Consider the following 22,810-nt stretch of genomic DNA (forward strand, 5'->3'; position numbering starts at 1 on the left):
CAGCCATCAATGACTGTAAAAAAAAAGTATCTGAAAATATTTTTTTGCTTCTTTTCTCAAAAATATACTTGCTCACTTAGTTTTTAGTTTCAAATTACAAAACAAGCAGATAATTTGTCAGATAAATCAGGGTTTTTTCCCCCAGATGTGAGTTAAAATAATTCACATGAAGCAGCTATAAAAAATAATCAAAAGCCACAGAACTGAAAAGGAGACAAGGCCTTCTGTAACCAGGGGAGTGGACAGGCATTAAAGCAATACCCCAGGACATTGTAACAAAACAGGTGTGGTGATAACTAAAATGGCAAAAGAAAAGAAGTGTCCCTTAAATTGGAAATATCAGCCTGTCTACACACTTACATATGGCTGCTGATTATTCTTTACACTAAAGGACAAGGTTTTCAAGCTGATAGATTCAGTGTACTGCAGGCTGGCAGTCAAAGCTGCACAAAAAGTGCATAGTGCATCAGTCAATGGATTTTAGAAAAAAAAATTGTGATATGGATTGTAAAAAAGACATATTGGCAATTGAGCTAAATTAAATGGAGTCTGTTTTAGCAGTTTTACAAAATACTATTCCACCAATTTGTTCCTTAGCTATGCCTGGAGTCACATCAGAATGGTCACTTCACAGCTGTGTGCTACTGTATTCAGCATTTATTAAAGCAAATATATGTGACAACAATGTAGTGTGCTTAGAAAAAAGATGTGTACAGAGATCTTATGCACAGGCTATGGCACCAAATCTCAAATGGCATCTCTGACCATCTCAAACATAACATTTCTCTTTTTAGAAATATGAAAAAATCTGTTTCCTCTTCATTAAAAATATGGTAAAATATTCAAAGGTATCTTCTTGATCAAAGCCTGAACCTTGTGAGTTCCAACAACAGTAAGCTCTCAACTGTCCATATAAAGAATGATAGGCATGCTTATGCACAGGAATACTTTTTTTTCCTGTGTCTTTCATTTTCTCCCTTTGGGGCTCCATATTCTACATCTTCCCCACTGCTACTCTTACAATTATCAGGCACAGTTATCAGCAAACTTGCTGGGTTATCTTCTATTATAGATGAACCAAGAGACACTAAAACATTTAAAGCACAATCATGGTAGGAAAGCACAGGAACAAAAAGGAAAAGCAGCACAGAACTGTAATCCTTTATGCTTTGACTGGCATTTCACTCTGCAGACAAAAGAACAGCTACTCCCAGATCATCAGACATCTATACTACCTGCTTATCAACAGGATAAAAATATGTGCTTTCTTACATGGAATGAGGGTTGCATTATTTAATCTGCTTAAATTCAATGAGTAAACTTGAGATATGCCTGAATGTGACTGACTAGGGAAACACTGTCTTTCATTAAATTTTTTTTCTAAAGTTATTTTTAATGGCAGTGCAGGGATGAACATTCATTATCTCTCCTGCAACTATCTTCTAGTCTGGCATATGTAAGCCATAACAAAGAAGAGATTCCATAGAAATTAGCATCTTACTCTTCAAGGTGCTAATTAAACAGCCAGTTTTCTTCATGTACTGCACTGCTTTTGCCCCTCTTCTATGCAGGTGTTTGAGAAGAGGAATCAGTCATCTTCCTTGCTAATCTATCTGTGATAGGTGTTTGAGTACCTACATTGCAACACCTTTGCAACCAAATTTAGCAGTTCTAATTTGTTGTACTGATTTTTTGTTATTGTTATTTTACATCAAAGCTATTCTAGAAATCAACATGCAAATTGTAGAAGAATAAATCTAGAGAGATTTTGTTCCTCCTGAAAAATAAAATATATTTTGAGTGGAGAAATCATCAAAAGGAGAATTCTCATAACTTAATTTCTCTTGATTAATTTCTAGCATCCTACAGCTAAGAAAGATGAAATGTTTCCCAAGTGAAGAGCTAGATGCTTATGGTCTTTCACAGAATTTTTACAAATTATTTTTCAAAACAGTTTTTCTGTTAGGTGAGGAGAACAGAATTCTTCGACAGTGTGTCAGGGACTGAAGTGGTTCATGCCTTAAACATTGTTATAAAGGAGTTTTGCCCATTATAGCAAAAACTGTATAGGCTCAGAAGCCTATCCCTCCCTGAAGATGCCTGACTGGAACTTTACACTGTGAGTTAAGCTGCCTAGATAAGAAAAATGCAACATTATGTTCAATCATCTCAAGTCTGGGGAGAAACAAACAAGGCTGAGGGAAATGAATGCATCCACAAGAAAGCCAAACGCAGCAGAGGACCATCCCTGGCTGGCTTTGGGATGGGGAGACCACAGCCCACAGAGGCCAGGTTTGCACAGACTCCCCACAACCAAGGGCTGAGGAGGAGGTTTCAGATGTGTGGTGGAACCTCTGGTCAGAGGCAGTGAAACCCATCCTCCCTTACACAAACCAGCCCAGCTGTGAAACCCCCAACCCCACAGGCCACATCCATGGGACATTCACATGGGAGGCAGCTGGGGGTGGGGTGCATAATCCATCAAAGATCCTGAAAGTGTGCTCCAGAGACCTTGCACCACAGGACTGCATGGATGCAAAATGATGCAACAGATCCAGAGCCTGCTGCAAGAGACTGCCTCCTTCCAGGGGAGGTACCTGGGCATTCTCAGCTGGCCTGGCCTGAGTGTATATTAATCCATTGGATTCTATGCTTTTCAGGGGGGACCCTCACCACCAAGACAACCTGCTTGAGAGGATCAACAGAACATTGGAATTCACAAAGCAGTGATACTTTCTTTGATCTGTCTCTGTCACTCTCTGTCCCGCCACCTCTTTTCTATTCCTTTCTTTCTCTCTCTCCTTCTCTCTTTCTCTCTCTCTCTCATATTTATAATTAAATAAAACCCATATTATTGACATTGGCATATGGTCTTGTTTGCACCTTAATTCAAGCAGAGGCATTTCTAGTAATTTTAAAAATTGGACCGTAACAGAGTGATGCTGCAATAATAAAAGGTAAACTCATTATTAAAAGAGATTATCATTAGCACTTCACATTTGCAATAGAAATTTTCATTTAAAAAAGGAAGAATTCCATTGCAATGTAAGAATGTAGATTTATCTAAAATATTGCTTAATAAAATGAGGGCAGTCTTTCAATTTATTAATTCCTGGGATTGTTACAGAACATCCAAATCTTGAAATCATGTTGCAATTACACTCCATTTTTCAAGGCTTTTCTATACAAAGAACTTGACATACTAGATATACTAGAACAGCTATCTCAAAATAAGATAGCTATTCTTGACTAGCATTTTGTGTGCAGATGTTAATTATAGACTATTTTTATTATTCTAAAAAGGAGTGTCTATGGAAAGTTCTCCAAGAATAACTGTTAAACTTTGCATCTCAAACAAATCCTTCCATTTTGGTCTCTATGTGTTATTTAATGAAAACATTTCTACTCCAACTTTAAAAGGTAAAAAATATGGATAGCAGTCTTGTGCCCTTCTAATAAAATACTTAATAGGATTTTTAAGAATACAATTGTTGAGCAAAGGACATAGATAAAAACTGTATGTATTAAATTAACTATATGTATTGCAACCACTTTTCCAGTAATCCTGTAAATGCCTTCAAAATACTAACATTTAATTGCTGGTGTTTCCTGTAGTTGTATAAAGCAAGCAGAGAAACTATGATCTAGTCATTGCTGAAATAAAAGAAGGGAATGGAAAGAAAATATTAGCTGTACTAGAAAAAGTCAGAGAAATGTGGGGGAAACACTAGGAATTTGCTTCACTTGCAAGAGAAACGAAATAGCGAACAGAAGAAAGTAACTTTAGTCTGACCTCATGCTTGTATAAAACCTTTTCATTTAAATGGATTTACTATAGTATAAGAGCTGTGTTAATGACTCACAGAATCACAGAAAGCTTTAGGTTGGAAGGAACCTTAAAGTCCATCTCATTCCACCCCCTGCCATGGGCAGGGACACCTTGCACTAGACCAGGTCACTCAGAGCCCCATCCAACCCAGCCTTGAACACTTCCAGGGATGAGGCAGCCACAGCTGCTCTGGGCAATCCATGCATTATGCTCACTGTAAAGTATTTCTTCCACATGTGTAAACCTAAGTTTTCCCTCTTTCAGTTTGAACCCATTATTCCTTGTCCTATGACTACATTTTCTGATGAAGAATCCCTCTCCTGCCTCCCATCAGATACTTGAAAGCTGCTGGGAGTTATCCATGCAACCTTCTCTTTTCCAGGCTGAACAGCCCCAGATCTCTTAGCCTGCCTTAATCCAGGAGGTGTTCCAGCCCCCCATCCCCTCGGTGCCTGCTCTGGCCTGGCTCCAGCAGGTCCCTGTCCTTGCTGTGCTGGGAGCCCAGAGCTGGATGCAGCCCTGCAGGTGGGGTCTGAGCAGAGCGGGGCAGAGGGGCAGAATCCCCTCCCTGCCCTGCTGCCCACGGGGCTTTGGATGCAGCCTGGCAAACAGGGGGGTTTTTGGGCTCCCAGCACACACAGCCAGGGCATGTTAATTTTTCATCAACCATCAGTATTAATAACATCCTATCGCCTATCCTTTAATTCCATACTGCCATTTCCTAACATTCCCCATGTTTATAACTTTTCCACCAGACTCTTGGCATATTTAAATGTTATATCAAGAAAACATTTCCATCATTGTCTGACTAAATAGTAAAACAGCCCTACTGAAATCAATGAACCTTTGTACTTGCCTAAAGCTATGATGGGATGGGACACACAAAAAACTTTTCTGTTTTCAATGGGACAGTTTTGATTTTATTAAATGCATGTCATAATGCCAGTAACATATAGTGAACATACATACATACATACATATATGTATGCAGATTTTTTAAAAGAAATATTACTTGTGTTCTGTATAGATTTTTTTTCCATGTTCGAAATAAACTAAGAAGATTTTGCCATGAAGAGCATCATGGCATCCTACTTCTTTGCTCTCTGTTAAAATAGCTGTTAGAGATTTTATTTATAAATTATCTTGCTTCATTTTGTTGCTCTCTAACAAAATATAGCCGACATTGCTGTTCTGATTACCAAAAAAAAAAAATACTTGTGATACTTTTCTTGTTATAGAACTGCATTACATCAGTGGTAATGCATTTTTAAGATGTCACTGGAAACTACTCGGATACACTATTAACTGTCAAGATTAGTAATTTTCCTTGATTCATAAATTTAAAGAACCGTTACACCACCTGTATATTTAACAAAAAACTCTCCTAGTCTGGTATAAAATAATAACATAATAAAAATGCTTTGAAGGTCACCGTGTGACCCATCTCCTGCTGTAGGTGGGATTCTGTCCAATCCAGCTGTACAGAGAGGCACAAGGAGTCACTGTGACTTCTTTCGCCTTAAAACAGCGCCTCGCCCTCACATGGCTTTTTTTATTAGCCGGAATATCCAAATGTTTGTTCCGTGATTCCAGCCCGTTATCCCTACTTCCTCCCTGGGGGGATTTGCCTGAGGGAAACGCACCAACAGGGACAACGCTCTTCTTTGAGAAACCGAATCCTTTCCTAACGAAAAGTTTATTCTGTTGCAACAAATGTCCTTGAGTCTATGAAGATATCCCAGCTTAAAAATAAATAAATTAACAAAACGGAGAGGAGAACTTCTGGACTCAAGACAGCACAGTCCCCGGGATGCGCGGGGGCATTGCGGGGGCGGCAGAGGAGAGGGATGCTCTCGGAGCCGCGGCTCCCCGCTCTGGGGCGGGCGGGCGGCCAGGGCACATCCCCGCCTCAAGCCCCGGCTCCTGCCTTCCGAGGAGCCGCCTCCTCGGACACGTTAAAAGTTTGGGGCGGCTCCGGCTCCGGAGGCGGCAGAGCACGGCGGGTTGCTGTGGCAGCTCGGCGGGCGCTGAGCCCCCGGCCCCGGGCACCGCCCCACGCCGCCGCCGCGGGAAGATGGCGAGCCGCCGTCTGCTGCTCCTTGTCGTGGGGCTCCTGAGCTGTAAGTGGCCGCGTCCCCGTCCCGCGGGGCCGTGGCGAACCGCCGCCCCGGGCAGCTCCCCGGGCCTCCCGACCCGCTGCGGCGCTGGGCTGGGGGGGACGGTCCCCGCGAAATCCCCGTGGGGATGTTGAGGGGGATGGCTCCCGGAGGTGTCGCCTCCCCTCCCTCATCCCGGAGCGAGAGGAGCCAAGGCGCGTCTCCAAGAGCGAAACGCAAACCAGCGCGTCCCCCGCCACGGCCGGGGCGGTGTGCGCTGATTCTTTCCATGTGTCTTTCCATGTTTTCGCGCAGATGTAACCTGTTTAAGGCCGGCCTGGCAACTTTAGGATGCGGACTGCATAGTTTGTTTTTCTGATGGCCTTTGCAAGGTGAATGAACGAGGGGCGGGAGCGCGTTTTCTGTTGCCAGCACTGGCTGCTGCATCTTCGGAACAGACTTGAGTTTCTAGTATCTTTGTGGTCCTAACTCCTTAGGGAGTTAGTACCATAGTTAATACCCCAAAAGGGTAAGGTTAGAATAAGTTGAGCAAAGATTCCCCAGCCGGAAAGCACACATAAATAATAGGTAATAGGAGATTTGAGAGTACCATTGAATTAACACTACTGTTAGTAGTGCCAGTTGTGACTAAGGCTGTCACTTTCAGATCATGTCTTACAGTGCTTCTGTTCTACGGTTTTTTGTCTTACTGATGTTTGGGGAGAGGGCTGTACATGAAAATATTGTTTTGAAAAGACTTATGTCGCACTGTCTTCCAATGAAATGACCACCTAGGACCAGCCCAGGAAGGGTTTTCAATCCATTGTAGATGTGGAACATCCACAGTACTGATGCTGGGTATATTTTGAGGTTTACCTTTCATTTCTCTTAAGAGAATGTTACCCAACAGAAAGCTCTGTGTGTGTAAACTCTTTTTTTTTTTTTTTTTTTTTTTCCTGGAGTTCTGCAGTGGAGATACTTGAAGTTATGCATGTCTGATAGATCTTTGGCTTAGAATTTTTTTTTCCTCTCTTTTTTCTCCTACAAGATCTTATGGAAATGTTGGGCTGTTAAATGAACAGCTAGTGCAGAAATTTTCTTTCACATAGTAACTAATATTAATAATAATAAAAAAACATGGTTTTCTCTCTTTTTTTAATCTTCATTTCTTCTTAATTGCATGATATATCTGAGTAGGTGAAACTGCTGTGAATTTTTTTGGCGACAGGTTTCAGTGTGTTCAGGCTGCTCAGCCTTCTGGTTAGTCGTCTGTTGGCAGTGCTGCCTTTGACTGCTAAGGAAATGATAGAATGTGCAATACAGTGCATCAGAGTCTGGTGCCTACATTGTTATCAGACTTGGAGGTTTCTTCTTGGTGGGCTTTTTTCCCCTTCCTGTCCCAATTCCAAAGAAATACTAGATGCAAAGCAAGTTTACAAGCAAGGTGCTGATAAGAAGTATTTTCATTAAGAAATTGATTGTAGGTGCATGGGTGTGCAAATGCCTATTGTTTGTGGGAGTCAGAGGAAACCTAGGAAGAAATCCAGGCAACCAGAAGTCTGCTGCTGCTCCTGTGGCTGGAGTGTGTTTACGTGAACAGTAAGGCTGAGTAATTCAGGTGTCCAAGTCAGGCATATGGGCTGAGCTGTTCCTTATGTGCTCTGGATGGTGGGGAATGGGCAGAAACTGGTGAGGAAAAGGAAGTAGTGGTTGATACCTCACAAGCAGCATAGGGGTTGGCCTCTTCTCCCAGGCAGCCAGGAGGGAGGACACAGCCTCAGGCTGAGTCAGGAGGAGGACATCAGAAGAACATGGAAAGGGTTGTTAAGCATTGGAATGGGCACTCAGAGAGGTGGTAAGGTCACCATCCCTGGAAGTGCTCAAGAAACACCTGGATGTGGCACTCAGTGCCCTAGTCTAGTTGTGAAGGTGGTGATTGGTCAAAGGTTGGACTCAATGAACTTAGAGATCTTTTCCAGCCTAAATGATTCTGCAATTCTGTGGTTAAATTGTGGAGGAGGTATAAAGAACTTTCTTGGTAGCTGAGCTGCAGAAATCAAAAGCTCTGTAAGTTGGTCACAGGGCATCAGCATAGCCAAGGCAGATGATATTTGAATTGCTTTTAATTGAGAACTTGCTAAGAAGTATTCATGACCTTCAGAGACTGTATTTTCTGTGAGCTGATCTTACCTTCCGCCTTTAATTTAGGGAAAGTAAGGGAGCTGGGAGTCTTTAATCATGTTCTCTCTCAGCACAAGCTTCTGGAATTGACATCTCAAAGTTGTAAAAGGTGCCACAACATAAGACTTATGAGCTCTGTTGGCAAGACAGAATATGTACAGAAATTGTTATTAATCATCATGGCTTCATGGGAGGAGATAGCATATACTGACCAAATGGCCTTTCTGAGAAGCATCTAGGTGTGATTTTTCTTAATATTAGTGCACATAGAAATTAGACTTCAGGTGGTGATGCTGGAAGCAAATGCAGTACAATATGTGTATGTGACGACAATGCAGAGGCAATAAATAGTAGTCTTACTAAATATTTGATGAAGCTCACTGGGGTAGTTTGAGCAGTAAGTAAGGTGATATTTTTTTTGTTTGTTTTGGCTCAAGAAAACCCCACTCCTTATTTCTCAGAAATCTTTCACTCAGATACAGAGATTCTAGACCAAAGAAGCCTTTTCCATTTATGACTGTGGTGAGACTGCACAAGATACCCATATGCTTCTAAAACTGACACAAATTGACATGATAGGAAAGACTACTTCTGTCTTTAAAAGGGTTACGTGCTTCTCTCTAGCTTATTTAATAACCTTTACAATTTTGCCCTCTTGCTTAGATCCTCTCGCCTCACAAGAAACTGGCTGTGAGTTACTGGCACGTCTCTCAGAAATCATGGCTTTTGCTGCATTTCAGCAAGTCATGCTGTTTTCCTTAAACCTGGGCATGCTGCTTAGAACGGGCTCTGTATTACTGAGAGGGCTCAGCCACAAGTGTTGCTGTCCTGTCTCTCTCCAGCAGAGAGGAGGCAGAGAGATCTTCCTTGGTTGGCCCCATGGTATCATTCTTCTAGGTTGCTGGCCCCACAGACTACTCTTGGATGTGCAAAAGAGAAAATGAGTGTGGCTGTCTTCCCTCACTGTATAGAGGAGACAAGAAACATGCCTGGAAATGTTACATCAAGGCAGTTGCAATTCCTTGTTTCTTTTTTAAGGTGGACATTTGCAAGAGGAAAACTTGCTTTTGTTATTGCTTGGCCTCTGAGATACTGTTTTCTCAGCTTTAAAGTTGCAACAATTCTTTGTTCATGTTGTAGGATACATATTTCTGGCATCTCATGTGAATATCATAGGGCATCTGGCATTAATAATGACAGTTAAACTACCACTGTGATTTGCAGATCTAATTGAGCCTGGATGAGGTCTTCCCATGGGCTATTTAACTGAATTATACAAAGACATTTATGTGATTACTTCCTGTATTACACCTGTAATTCCTGCAGCCTGTTTTGGTAGCTGCCAGGCTCTGCCTCAGAAACTGGCTGATGCCAGTGCAAATGATTTGGTAAGACTACAGAAGTAGCTGAATTTTGGCATCATCTTTTCAGTTGATTGATTTAACAGAACACCTGGTTTCATCTTTCATGACCTAGAGCTACCAAACTTGTCTGTGTTCACTGACTAACTTCAAATGTTATTTGGGGTGTGTACAGACCTGTTTTTAAAGAAGTGAACTAAAAACATTACAGCAGACACTTACTCCCCTCCTCCAAGGGTACCCCAGGTGCTTTAATTTCTTCTCAAGTGGTGGTGGTCACTAGGGAGAAGTCCTCTTGTGAAGTATGGGAGAATCTTCTTGTACATCTCATATTAGGAAAATTCAGTTTCCTCATAAATTCACGTGAGTAAATAACAGTAGTGTTTTTCACCGAAGATAGACAGCAACATGCATGTGAACCTTCTGCACTAGCAGTAAGCAAGCTTCCTTTGTTCAAGGTGGAATAGATTTGGGTTGGTGGTGCTTTTAGAGAGCCAGGAACAACTAGCAATGTAGTTCTGCAGCTGGGATGTAAACGTTTCCATCTGGTATGATCTACATAGAATCCATCAACTCTCAAAATGTAATCCTCATGTTGGACCACTTCTGAGGACACTTACTCCTTGCACATGGTGAACCCTTTTAGGAAGACTTTTCTTAAAGTAAGGCTTAGTGTCATACTTTCCCTTAGAAATGCTAGAGGTGACTCCAGTACAAATGCTTATGTAAAGGAAGGTTACTTAGAAAATAAATATCTTGTCTATTAAAGCAATTGAAGCACAAGGCAGACATATGTATTTGTCCTTGCAGACTGTTTGCCAGGACCATATGGAATGACTAAACTCCCTTGAAGTTATATAACAGTATCAAGCAAAACAAAATTTGCATAAAATAGTGTCCTTGTGGATGTGTACAATGAGCTGTCTTACTGCTGTTTTTTCTTGTTTTGCTGGGGTTTTTTCTCCATCATGTTAACTTTGTGGCAGTTTTGCATATATGTGGGAAAAGAGATGGTTTACAAGTTCTTACTGTCTAGTTCAGGGGCTAGTTTAGTTCTAGTTCAGTACCACGGGGAGAGCACTTTAATGGAAACTGAGGGAAATGTTATGTAGAAGCTGTTTATTTTGTTTCAAGTCATTCATTCTATTCCGGTTAGCTCACCCCCTCTCCTGCCCCACTTTTGTTAAGCTAACTTTGTTACAGTTTTACTTTCTAGCATGTCTTCTCCCATCCCCAGTACTTTTGAAAGAGCCATCAGCAAAACATTTCTGCAGAAAAGCCTCTCACATCTTCCTCAAAGCACTGTGATTGTTCTGTAATTAAACTTCAGGAAGCTTAAAGCAAATATTATGGTGTCTTGTAATCAAGACAAATTATTTGTTTCCTTCATCTAAATGGGGTATTTTTTAGAGAATGGAATATGTATTTCAAAGAATGAGACAGCAGATGAGGCTGGAGAAGCATCTGGATGATTGCCATTGCTTGAGCTCACCTATATTTCCAAAGTCACTTTTTTTCCTGGAGGACTCCAACTCATTTTGTGACCTTTATGCTCACAATATATCATCAAGCACTCAAGTACTTACATAAAATTTCTTAAATCAGGAAGAAAGTAAGCTTGGCAGCTGAACATCTGGTCCTGTTCACTTGTTGTTTTGTAACACAGTGGGAGGTGGAGGAGCTTTTGGAGAAAGAAGAAGGGGAAATGGCAATTTCTGAAAAGAGCAAGTCATAACAGTCATAGTTGTTGAACCACTAGTAAGTCTGTAAACCTTTCTGGTTAGTAAAAATTAAAGCAGGCATCCAGTTTCTCCCAAAGATTATTTGCAGGGGAAAACATGAAAAAAAAAAATCTGGTACTGAACCTTTTGAGTTATTCCTTTTTAGAAGTTCAAAACTTAGCAGTTTTTAAAGTAAGAGATGGGAAAATAAAACTTGAATTCAAATAGCTACCATTTGATTCTGATTGTTTAAAGAGGTACAAAATGGTGAGATTTGAGATGGAAAGAACAGACCCTGCAAGTATGAAGTTTCAGTAGATGTATTTCATAGCTCTAAGGTGGATTCAATCTTAAGGATTGAAAATGCTTTTGACCCCATCCAAACCACTGGTTCAGATTCAAAGATCAGATCAGATTCAAAACATATTCTTGTCTGGATGGAAAAATTATGTATTATAAGTTTTTTTGACACTAAATAATTTTAACAAAACAGGCTATATTTGTTGTTCACAAACTTCTAATATACTACTTGGAGGTAATGATGGAAAATTCCTGAAAAATTACATTAGCTCAAATTAATATAATAAACAAACCAAAATTATTGTATTTCAGCCTGCAGAAAATGCCCAGTATGAATTGAGAGACAGTCTTGCGGGTGTTTTGTGGACTTGTGTATGTTTGTTAGAGTTGGACAAGCGTTTGTGTTTGGCATACTTGTAAAAACATGAGAAAAACATATGCAGTGTGAGAAACAACTTCTCACTTTAAAATTTCAAAGGTTTACTAAACCTTAACAAAATACAACAAATGACTGAAAAAGGAGAAATAGCAGCACTGGGAGCGTGGGACTAAACCGCCATGTGCTCACCCACAAAATGGCTGCTCCACCTTTTATACTCCTGGTGCAGCATTCAGGTAACCCTAACCCCTCCCAAAGTCCGTCAGTCAACTCTTCTTCATTGTCCATTGGAGGAGAGTCCTTTCTTGCAATTTGATTGAAGGTCAGGTGTTGCCATCCGTGCCCCCCCTGCAACAAGCCTGCCCTCCCTGCAAATGCCCTGACCACCAAGGACATCCATGACAACAATAAAATGGGAGGAGAAAGAGGACTATGGGGAGAACATGTCACAATAACATAACTGTACATCAATAAAACTTCTTAACATACATATAATATTAATCCCTTAATTGTGAGAGCCAACCATTGCACTACTCATCTATAACATCCAGAAAAACAGCACTTTAATGCTTATTATGTGAGGCAGACAGCAGTTTGCCACTACGATGTATAGACAGTACTTGTCTCTGGAGGCCCTGTCTCATAACTGAAGCCTTCTAGTAGCTAGCAAAAATGAGTAAAAAATGTTGGAAGTTAGTATTTTTCCTTTTTTTTCCTTTCTCTCAGGGAATTTTCTTCCATTTGTTGCCTAAGAGATGATAATGATGATACTTACGAGACAAAAGATGTGGTTGAGAGGAGGAGGAGGAGGAGGGGGAAGGGTGGCCCACCCTCTTAGCTGGGGGGCTTTCTCTTGGGAAGTGCAGAGATTCCGTGTGATTTTGGCTGGGGAAGGGGGCCTGGTCACTGGAGCTGGGCTCAGCTCCTTGCTCGCTCTCAGGACAGAGAAGAATGGTCAGGCTGGTGCTGCTGCAGGGAGAATTCGCTGCCTCCACAGAGTTCTGTCCTTCGCTGCTTCTCTTACTGTGTGTGAGCCTTTGATGGTAAGAGGGCCTGTTGTACTGGTGCCTTTTCAACACCCAACCTCACCAGAAAGGACCCTCACCATCAGCCGGGGTGCCTCAGGAGAAAACCTGGCACCCCGGCCCATTGCTGAGGGAGCATCTCCCGGCTGCCGCTGTGCAGCTCCACTGTCTTCTGCAGCTTTTTGTTACACTTCAACCTAACAGCCGTGCCCGCCCAGACATGCCGCTGCTAGAGTTTTTGCTACACCTTGCTTTGTCACCCCAGTTGTGCTTGCCTCTGCTGTTCCAGCCCTCTGCTCTGAGGTTCCTGCTATAGACCATATTGCCATCTGGAGGGGCATCATGAGTTTTTAAAGGAATCCCCTTTTCTTTCTGTCCCGCCAGCCCACCCGCCATTGCCGTGAGGCGGCCGAGCCCGCGCCACAGCGCCCCCTGCAGGCGTGGAGGAATCACTGCCCTGGCCCTGCCTGGCCGGGAGCCACCAGCGCCCCTGCTGGCCGCGAGCGGAACTGCACCGCAGGGGAGAGTGCGCTGTTACAGGGTCTCCAGGGCTTTTCTCTCTTTGTTGTCGTTTGTTTGCATTTCTGAGAGACGACTGCTCACTTTAAAAATTTTTAAAGGTTTATTTCAACCTAAACAAAAAATGCAACAAGAGGACTAAATAAGGAAAAACAGCACTGGAAGCCTGCTCATGGCTGGCTACCACGTGGCTGGCTCATCTTCAAGATGGGTGCTTTGTCTTTTATATCTCTACCCCTTCCCAGAGCCTTGTCAGTCAACTCCTTGCTGTTCAGTGGTGGAGGTCACTTTCTTACATTCTGATAGGAGATCAGGTGTAACAAGCCAATCTTCCCAAATGCCCAGATTGCCAAGACCATCCCATGATAACACATGCTGAGGGGGACGACACATTGAAGTAACATAACTATACATTTATAAAACTTAATTTTACATACATGTAATGTTCACCCCTTAATTTTGAGAGCCAACCACCTCATTATTCATCTACAACATGTTGTTATACATATATATATATATATATATATATATATATATATACACTTTCCAGTAAAGAACTGTTATTCCTTTTCCCATATCTTTACCTGAAAGCCTTGTCATTTCAAAGTTATAATAATTTGGACAGAAGGGTGTCATATTTTCGATTCCAGGGGAGGTTCCTACCTTGCTTGGCAGGCACCTGTCTTTCAAACCAAGACAAAAAACATCTCTAAAACTATATCTGTAGAATGTATTGGTGTGTTTAGGTGCATGCTCTGGGTTACTTTTGTGCTCTAGTACCCTTATTCTTTCCATAAAATGGTCTTAATAGTAAATTTTGATTCTTTGCACTTTAGACTGTTGGGCCACCTAAGCTGATTGCCAGTTGTGTTAACTGAAGGGTAGACAATTCATTCTTAAGCTGCCTCTGCTGTGGGATGGGATACATGTGCTGGGTGGACACATAATCTCCAAGGAAGTTTTATGGCTAAATGGGACAAGAGGCTTTGTTATAAAATTAGACTGTTTAAGTAGAAGATATGTATAGACTTGGCTGTGAAGAGTTGCATAAAGAGTTGCATTACATATCTGTAAACTCTCAAGTGGATAATCTTTCCTGTATAAGAGTAATTACTTTTGTCCTGTAAAGAACCTAGTCCATTTCTGCTCTAAAACAACAGCTCATGCTCATAAACATAAACAATAAAAACTTACGGGCTTATTTTTCAAAGGTTCTTCCTGCAAAACTGTTGAACTTTGACTGAGTTGGCAATGAGTTTCTCTTTGGGAAGAGAAATGCTGGTGGCAATGTATTATTCAACAAGCCATCTTGTTCCCTTTTTTGATTTCTTGGCCACTCATTGAACTTCTGATGCCCTGTACCATCCAGACTCATTGCAATAAGTTCAGCCCTGCAACAACAGTGGGAATAAATCTGTAAATGTACCTAGATCCTGTTATGAATACAAAACTCTTCTGTGAATTTAGAGCTGAACTCTGAAGACCTTATTTTGTGATCACAGTGTTTATGCTGATGTGCATCTGCCTGAGTGTTTCCCAGTATAGTCCTTGGACTGTTCTTCAGTCAAAGTGGTATTATTTTGTCTTAATGTAATCAGGAGCTGGGCACTGGTGAAGTCACCTCTCAAAACCTGTGTCCATTTCTGGGCCTTCACTGCAAGAAAGACATGGAAGTCCAGGGCAATGATTATCCTCCTGTCCTGGGCACTGGTGAGGCCACCCCTCAAAACCTGTGTCCATTTCTGGGCCTTCACTGCAAGAAAGACATGGAAGTGCTGGAGCATGTCCAGAGAAGGGCAACAGAGCTTGGGAAGGGTTTGGAGCACAAGTCTGATAAGGAGCAGCTGAGGGAGCTGGGAATTTTCAGCCTGGAGAAAAGGAGGCTCAGGGGGCACCTTCTCACTCTCTACAGCTCCCTGAAAGGAAGGTGTAGCCTGGTGGGGCCATGCTCTTCTCCCAGGGAACAAGTGACAGGACAACAGGAAATGGCCTCAAGTTGTGTCAGGGAACATTCAGGTTGTGCATTGGGAAGAAACTCTTCTTGAGAAGTGATCTCAAGCATTGGAATGGGGTGCCCAGGGAGGGGGTGGAGTCCCCACCCCTGGAGGTGTCCAGTGGATGACTGGACATGGCACTCAGTGCTCTGGTCTGAGAGACAAGATAGGGATTGGTCACAGGATGGACTTGATGGTCCTGGAGGTCTTTTCCAACCTTAATGATACTGTGACTTCTAAAGGAAACTTTAACAATAATTGTGTCACCCAAGTTTCTAAAGCATCAATATTCCACAAGCAGTTGGTTATAAAGGGAATACAGGCAGAAGTAGGCAAAGTATATGACAGCATTAGCTTAAAGCAGCATATATGTTTATATGGCAGGCATGGCTTAATAAAATATGTTGATCTATTGACTCCAACAGGTATTCTAGAAATGGAATGTTGAATTCTTCTAATCAACTTTCTCCTTTGAGTATGAAAAACATTTTCTGTTTGTTCTAGCTTCTCTAGGCATGTGTTAGCCTTGATGGAAGTAGAGTGGCCTCAATCTTGTTCAAATGCGCCAGAAGATGTTTTTGTAAAATTTGGTATTAAACAACTAAATTGATGATATTATATATGTTATTAAGGTATTGCAGACAGCCACTTTAACCACCAGACTTTTAAGCATGGAAGTTGTGCTGGAGCTAGTAGTGACGGAGGGGGCAGAATCCTTAATTATGTGTGGTTTACTCTAAAAAAAAACCAACATGGCTTTAAAAATATTTTATTGTGTTTTTACAGAATTGCAGGATTGCTGACATCTTTGTTTTATTTTTGTCTCAGTTTGAGATGATTTAAAGGAGAAAACTCTGGGATGAGTTGCCTCCTCTAAAATGTTCCAACAGTTCCTTTCCAGCTATAGGAAAAGAATACTAATAGATGAAAATAACAAAACTGCACAACAGTTTACTAACAAACAGAATGCCCACAAGGCAGGAAAAAAAAGTAAATAACTGCTAGATATCAAACTGTTAGATTTCACTCCCCACACACTGGAACAAAGACCCAAAATGCCAGAGATTACCTGCTCTCAACCTGCAATGCAGGAGGGTGTCAGCTTCCATCTTGGGAAGGCAGAAGCTTTCACGGAGCAGTTCCAGCAGCAGACGGAGGCCCAGTGGCCCATCTGGCATCAGCCTTCTCCCCAGGACAAAGTACAGCAGATCACGGCAGGTAAAGCAGCTGGGCTGGAGCCTCTCAGTGTGTTTTCTTCCCAGCTTGGCATGGTTCATGGAGTATGGCTTGCACTGGAGTAGGGCAGCTCTACTCCTGCTGACACAATGTCCCTGGTCTCTGACAAGGAGCTGCTCAGTTCACCTCAAGGCAGCCCAAAGACTGCTACTGCAGCGTCTCTGAGCCAAGGAAATGAAAAGCCTTTTGCCTGGGCCAAAAACCAAACCAGCCCAGCAAAACCCACACTGCGCAGAGCCATGAAAATGCTGGGCAGGCAGCTTTTAAAAACGCTCATGCAAAAGCAAAACTCTTCATCCCTCTGGTCCCCCACACACCAGGTCTTGGGCCACAGGGTCTTAAAAATACAATACCCATTTTTGGGCACAGAGCTGAGGATGGTGGAATACACTATCACAATAAATCTCTCTAGGACAATTTTTGAGACAGTGAAACAGCTTAGTCTAAGTACCTGCAGACAAGATCCTCAAATCCCATTATATGAAGGAGCAAACCACTGAATTGTGACTATTGGCTCATGTACTTAGCTTTCCTTTCTTCTAAAGCAAAGCTGCAAAGTGTTTCATCAAGGAAATACTTCAGAGGATGTGGCTCCTAAAACATCTTTCCTGTGGAAAGCTGTGATGATCACCGAGTTAAAATTTATGCTTGATTTTAAAATAGATAAGGCATAGAGTTTGTTTATTCCTGTTTCCTGTGTAACTTTCCAGTGTTGTTCTAAGGTTTTCTAGTCTGAATACCTGTATGTTGCTTTGCTTGTGTAGCTTTTACTGTGATGAAGACTGTAGTGTTTTGTACTTGGGTTTTTTAATTTTCTTTGTCCCCTTTAAGGAAAACTTGGCATCTCTTATACTGTGACCTATTGTTCCTAGCTCTACCTTCCGGAGGATTTCTTCTAATCAACCTTCTCCTTTGAGTGTGAAAAACATCTGTTTGCTGTAGCTTCTCTTGGTATGTGTTAGCCTTAATGGAATTAGAAGAGCTTGTCTTGTTCAAATATGACAGAAGATGTTTCTATGAAATTTGGCATTAAAAAACTAAATTATGTATTAAAGGCCTGTAGAATTAAAGTTAAAAATATGCATTCATACTGTAAACTACAAAGTCGATTGAAGGTATTGGTCATCAAACATGGCTTTATTTGCTTCTGCCAGGAAGGGACTATTGAGCAACCTTGGCAATGTAAAAGAACTTGTGAATGAAAATGGGATGAGCAATTTGGCCATTGCATTTGGATTTTAGGAAGGGTTCACCATATTCTTTTAGCTGTGAGAACTGGTAATCATGTTCCCTGCTTATACTGGCAAAGCACCTGGTCTTTTGTCTGGAGGACAAAAGCCTAAAAACTAAGTGCTGCCTGATAGGATGCAGTCCTAAAATTCATGGTTCAAGTGACATTTATACAAGTGAAACCATGACAAAAGCTTAAAAACTAAGTTCAGTGCTGCCTGATAGGATGCAGTCCTAAAATTCATGGTTCAAGTGACATTTATACAAGTGAAACCACCACTCCCATCCCCAGTTACTGGAAACATCTCAGAAATCCTAAATTCATCACACAAGACCCTTGCTGAATATTTACAGAGCAGCCTACCCATGTTGAAAGGACCTGTTTGTTTGTTTTTTTTAATGGGCATGCTAAATAGAATGAAGTCATAGTGTTGTGTCCCAAAGTCAGCAAAAGCACAAGACCCTTGCTGAATATTTACACAGCAGCCTACCCATGTTGGAAGGACCTGTTTGCTTGGTTTTTTTTAATGGGCGTGCTAAATAGAATGAAGTCATAGTGTTGTGTCCCAAAGTCAGCAAAATTTGAATGAGAAAAAGCATATGTAACGCCATTTTAAAAAATCACCTCAAGGACTTACACACATTGTATATAGAAGTATATTCTAGGTCAATATTTGCTTCAGAGAGAAGGGGGTTTAAAAAATTTAAACTATTTCAGATGTTTTATCTCCTTCATTGGTGAAACATAATGGGATATAAAGTGGCAATGCTGACTTGTTCATTATACTTTGCTGCAAATGAGGCATTTGTCTGTATTTGGCCAAATTAGCTATCCTGCCTGCTATTTGAGATGTTTGCTGTGCACAATTCTGGTTAGTTAGCTACTCTTGTACCTTTAGAAGCCAGAATTTAATACGGTGTTGTATGTACTCATCCTCTGCAGTGTGTTTTGTAGAAATATAGAGGTTAATCAAAAAAGCGTTGAGAAGATCCATTTGAGAGGAACTGAGGATGGCAGACAGGTTGAAACTGGATGATCTTTAAGGTTTTTTCCAACCCAAATCATTATATGATTCTATGATGCACAAGATATTTGGTTCCAGCTTAAATTAATAGGACTAACTACAGCATGAGACACCTCCTCACTTTACTAATGTATTTACTTAGAACAATTTTAAATTATACTGTCAAGGTGTTCCTCCTAAACATCTGGAAACATGCTCCTCCAGTAAGGGAACTTGTCTGACTTCACTGGTTCTGAATGAGCAAGGACTCCAGTTTCATAAGGAGTATACTGGAATTGTAAATAATACTGGTTGATACAGTTTGAAAGTAAACAAAATCTGTTTTCAGGATTTTAGGGTAAATAGTGGGTGTATTTATAGGTTTATAAATTAGGTGACTTCATGAAAGTGTTTATTCTGTCCAAATTGTTTGGCAATTCCAGCAAAAGTCACTTAAAGTTTGTAGGAGACTTCAGAGATCTTTATCACAAATTGGGGGCCAGAATGGTTGTGCTCATCTGGGGAGTGGTGGGGTATTGTTTGTTTCTTCTGGTTTTCCAACTCTCTTATGTTTCAGAGCTGATTTTACAATTGATGTAAATCAATCTTGGTGCTATTGACTTCAGAGGAACACGCTGGTTTGCACTGGTTACCAAGCTTTATTTTGCAAATTTAGTAACATTGTGCAGTTTCACAAGGTTTTTGCAGAGGGAAGTGCTTCTGCTGGATTGTTACCCCTAGAAATGCAGAGGGAGATCTGTTTGTTCAGCTTCAGCTTTGCGCTGTATGACATGAGGGGGGTGGGACAGCAGTGGTAAGGGGCTTCTACACCAATGGCCTATTCACATTGTCTTTTGAAAAATGGTGGCACTAGACACAGGTTCTCAGCATCTTGATGCATCTTTAAATAAGCAACAGCTGAAGCAGCTATAGGCTCTCACTGCATTTGCAAGCTGTCTTTGAGCTGCCAATGAGTTGCTGTGGAAACCATTGCTGAGCAGGACCAGGAGGTGGCTGGAAAATAGCCTTTTTTTGAGAGCCTGACTAGTTTAAACCCCCATCCCCCATTTGCAGAAGCTCCCTCCGAATTGCCATGGAGACAAGAGGAGTACTGGTGTTTGGAGACTTGTAAAAGTGTGAGCTATAAATATTTATTTGGCTAACGGCATATGCTTTCTGTGATGTCTCTCTGTTGGAATAAACTCCATGCTACATTGAACCTTTGCAAGTTGCACATTCTGTGCATTCAAGCCCTTCCTCTCTTCTGTGTGAGTAGAAAAGAAGGAAGCAATATTAACATTGAAGGGAATTAAATTTTACATTTTGATCATTGATTATAAAACATTACATTATCATTTTTTCCTCTGTATTTCCCCTTCTCATGCAGTACTCTTTCAGTGTTGGCGACTACTGAAAGAAAAGCTTAGGAGACTGTTGAGTTTATCTAGAATTGTTGTACTTCTGTGTTCAGTTTTTCAGAAAGGCTGACCTAAATAATCTCTTGCTTTCTTGCCCTGTGCCACTTGACTTTTTTTCCCTTCCACTTTCTTCTCTACAAGCACTTCAAGTTTTGTGTTTCTAGAGCCAGCTGTCCTTGGGGCTCTAAAATTAAATTAACTATTAGCATGACCTTAAATTCTTAGGACTCCCACTGATAACTTTAGATAATTGGCTCTGAAAACTTCAAAAGTCTTAACAAAAGTCTTTTGTTATTTTACTTTAAAGGGGTTTTTTTCCTTTTCTTTTTCTTAACTTGAAAACTAAGACTAAAAACACCATGACGAATGTGCTGGCTTTCCAGATTTCACTTAACAGTCCCCACAAAGCTGAGGATTAAGGTAACTGAGTGACTGAAATTGAGTTTCTTTTGCCTATTTTCCCCCCAGTGATGTGGGATAACTTCCTCTAGCTGTTGTTCAAAATTTGAGGTCTTGATGCTGTGTTTATGTTGTTAACTTAATCACAGGGTCACAGAATGGTTTGGATTGAAGGGACCTTGTTGGAGACTGAAATGCTACGGTTTATGGCTTAAACATCTTTATGAAAGACTTTTGCCTATTATAGCAAAGGTGTATAACAACACTGCACCAGCAAAGCCCACCCTGGATGGGCTTCCTGACTGCAAACCCCAAACTGTGGGTTAAACCACCTAAGGCAAATTGAGATAAAATGACACTATTGTGTGAAGCATCTGGAAAAGCACCCACGACAGGGCCCAGCCCAGCACCTTTGGGGTGGAGGCCACAGCCCCAGGTTTTTCTGCTGCCATGCTCCCACAGATCCCTACACCAAAAGCAGGGAAGGACATGGTTGACCATACTGACATGTGATTGGCTTCACATAATGAAGCTGAGTTTATTCCAGTTATTTCAGGTTATATTTTGATGCCTAAACCACCAGTTTCAGAGATGGGTTAAGGGCTTTGGGTAGCTCAGGGGACTCCAGCAGAATACTCCAGCTGTGAATACTCCCAGTCTCTCTCCAGCATGCCTGCTGGAGGTTGGCATTCACCAAGCAGAACTTAGGGAAGGGGAAGACTGCTTAACACAGACCCTGACAGGTGTGTGGGTGGGGAAGAGTGGTGCACCTGAGCCCTGAGTGCCTGTCAACAACTGTCAGAGTTAACGTGGTCCAGCCTGCTGATGCCACTCTAAGCAGGGTTGGTAGCCTTTGGGTTGTAGTTGCCACATCCTGAACTACTAAAAAGAATGGGAGTTACTAGTCTGGGTGTTTTTTGATAATTCATAACTAATCCTGGCCAAAGGTAGGCAGCTTTTCCTTCCCCTTTCCCTTTTATGGACTATGTAGTCTGTAGGCTACTTTTCCTAGAGAACTGCTGAGACACTTGGATATTCATTATCTATGGGACCAGACAGAATCCATCCCAGAGTGATGAGGGAGCTGGCAGATGAGCCTGCAAAGCTGCTCTCCATCATTTACCAACAGTTCTGGCTCACTGGTGAGGTTCCAGATGACTGGAAGCTGGCCAGTGTGACACCCATTCAGAAGGAAGAGAAGGAGGATCCTGTTAATTAAAGGCCAGTTAGCCTGACCTCAGTACCTGGTAAATTCGCAGATGACACTAAGCTGGGATCATGTGCCAATCTGTTGGAAGGTAGGAGGGCTCTGCAGAGAGACCTGGATCAGTTGGATGGATGGGCAAAGTCCAATAGGATGACGTTTAATAAATCCAAGTGCTGAGTTCTGCATTTTGGCCACAATAACCCCCTGAAGTGTTGTAGGCTGGGGACACTGTGGCTGGACAGTGCCCAGGGCTGGAACAGCCTGCCTGGGGAGATGGTGGAGTCACCATCCCTAGATGAGTTTTTAAAAAAAGACTGGATGTGGCACTCAGTGCCGTGGTTTAGTTGAGGTGTTGGGGCATGGGTTGTTCTCGATGATCTTGAAGGTCTCTTCCAACCTCGTGATTCTATGAATTATGTGAAGTATGGCAAAAAGGGAGCCAAAACAGGTGTGCTTAAATGACATGACAATGACAAAACTCCGGGTGTCATTTGAGTGCCTTGTGGTGGGTAGTTCCATGGCTCAGAAGTTTGCATCAGCACCTAATCGTGTAGCTGAGGCTTTACCCTGAAGTGGTCACGTCTGAAGGATGCTAACACCAAACAGATGTCTGGTTTCCTATTCTCTTTCAGGGACTTCAGTAAGAGAATTGGCTTTATTCTTGAGATAGTGGACTTCCTAAATTTACAGTATCCTCAGAAACCCTTTGTTAAACTTTGTTTTAGACCACCTGTTGTTTAGAACTTGGCAAAACAAATGCAAGACCGTTTTTTCTCTTGTACTTATAACTTTGTTTTGGTTCTGTTCTCATGTAATTTCTTCCAGGCACACTGTTTCTTTTGATTTGATTTGACTAATATGTTTTTCCTTAATGATTCATCTAGCTAGTAGTTTCAGTTTACAGCTGTGAG

General features: G+C 41.7%; 1 protein-coding gene across 1 annotated transcript in view; it reads left to right on the forward strand.

The window, feature by feature from the left end:
- Positions 1 to 5,762: 5,762 nt before the first annotated feature.
- The window catches only part of JAM2 (junctional adhesion molecule 2), a 41,730-nt gene continuing 24,682 nt past the window's right edge, over positions 5,763 to 22,810 (forward strand). The window contains exon 1 of the mRNA XM_039705633.1: positions 5,763 to 5,949. Within this exon, the coding sequence (XP_039561567.1) occupies positions 5,904 to 5,949 (46 nt within the window). The 5' untranslated portion in view covers positions 5,763 to 5,903. The remainder of the gene's footprint in view (positions 5,950 to 22,810) is intronic.

This window comes from Passer montanus, unplaced genomic scaffold (assembly GCF_014805655.1).
Source record: "Passer montanus isolate IOZ18808 unplaced genomic scaffold, ASM1480565v1 scaffold180, whole genome shotgun sequence".
Lineage (NCBI taxonomy): Eukaryota > Metazoa > Chordata > Aves > Passeriformes > Passeridae > Passer > Passer montanus.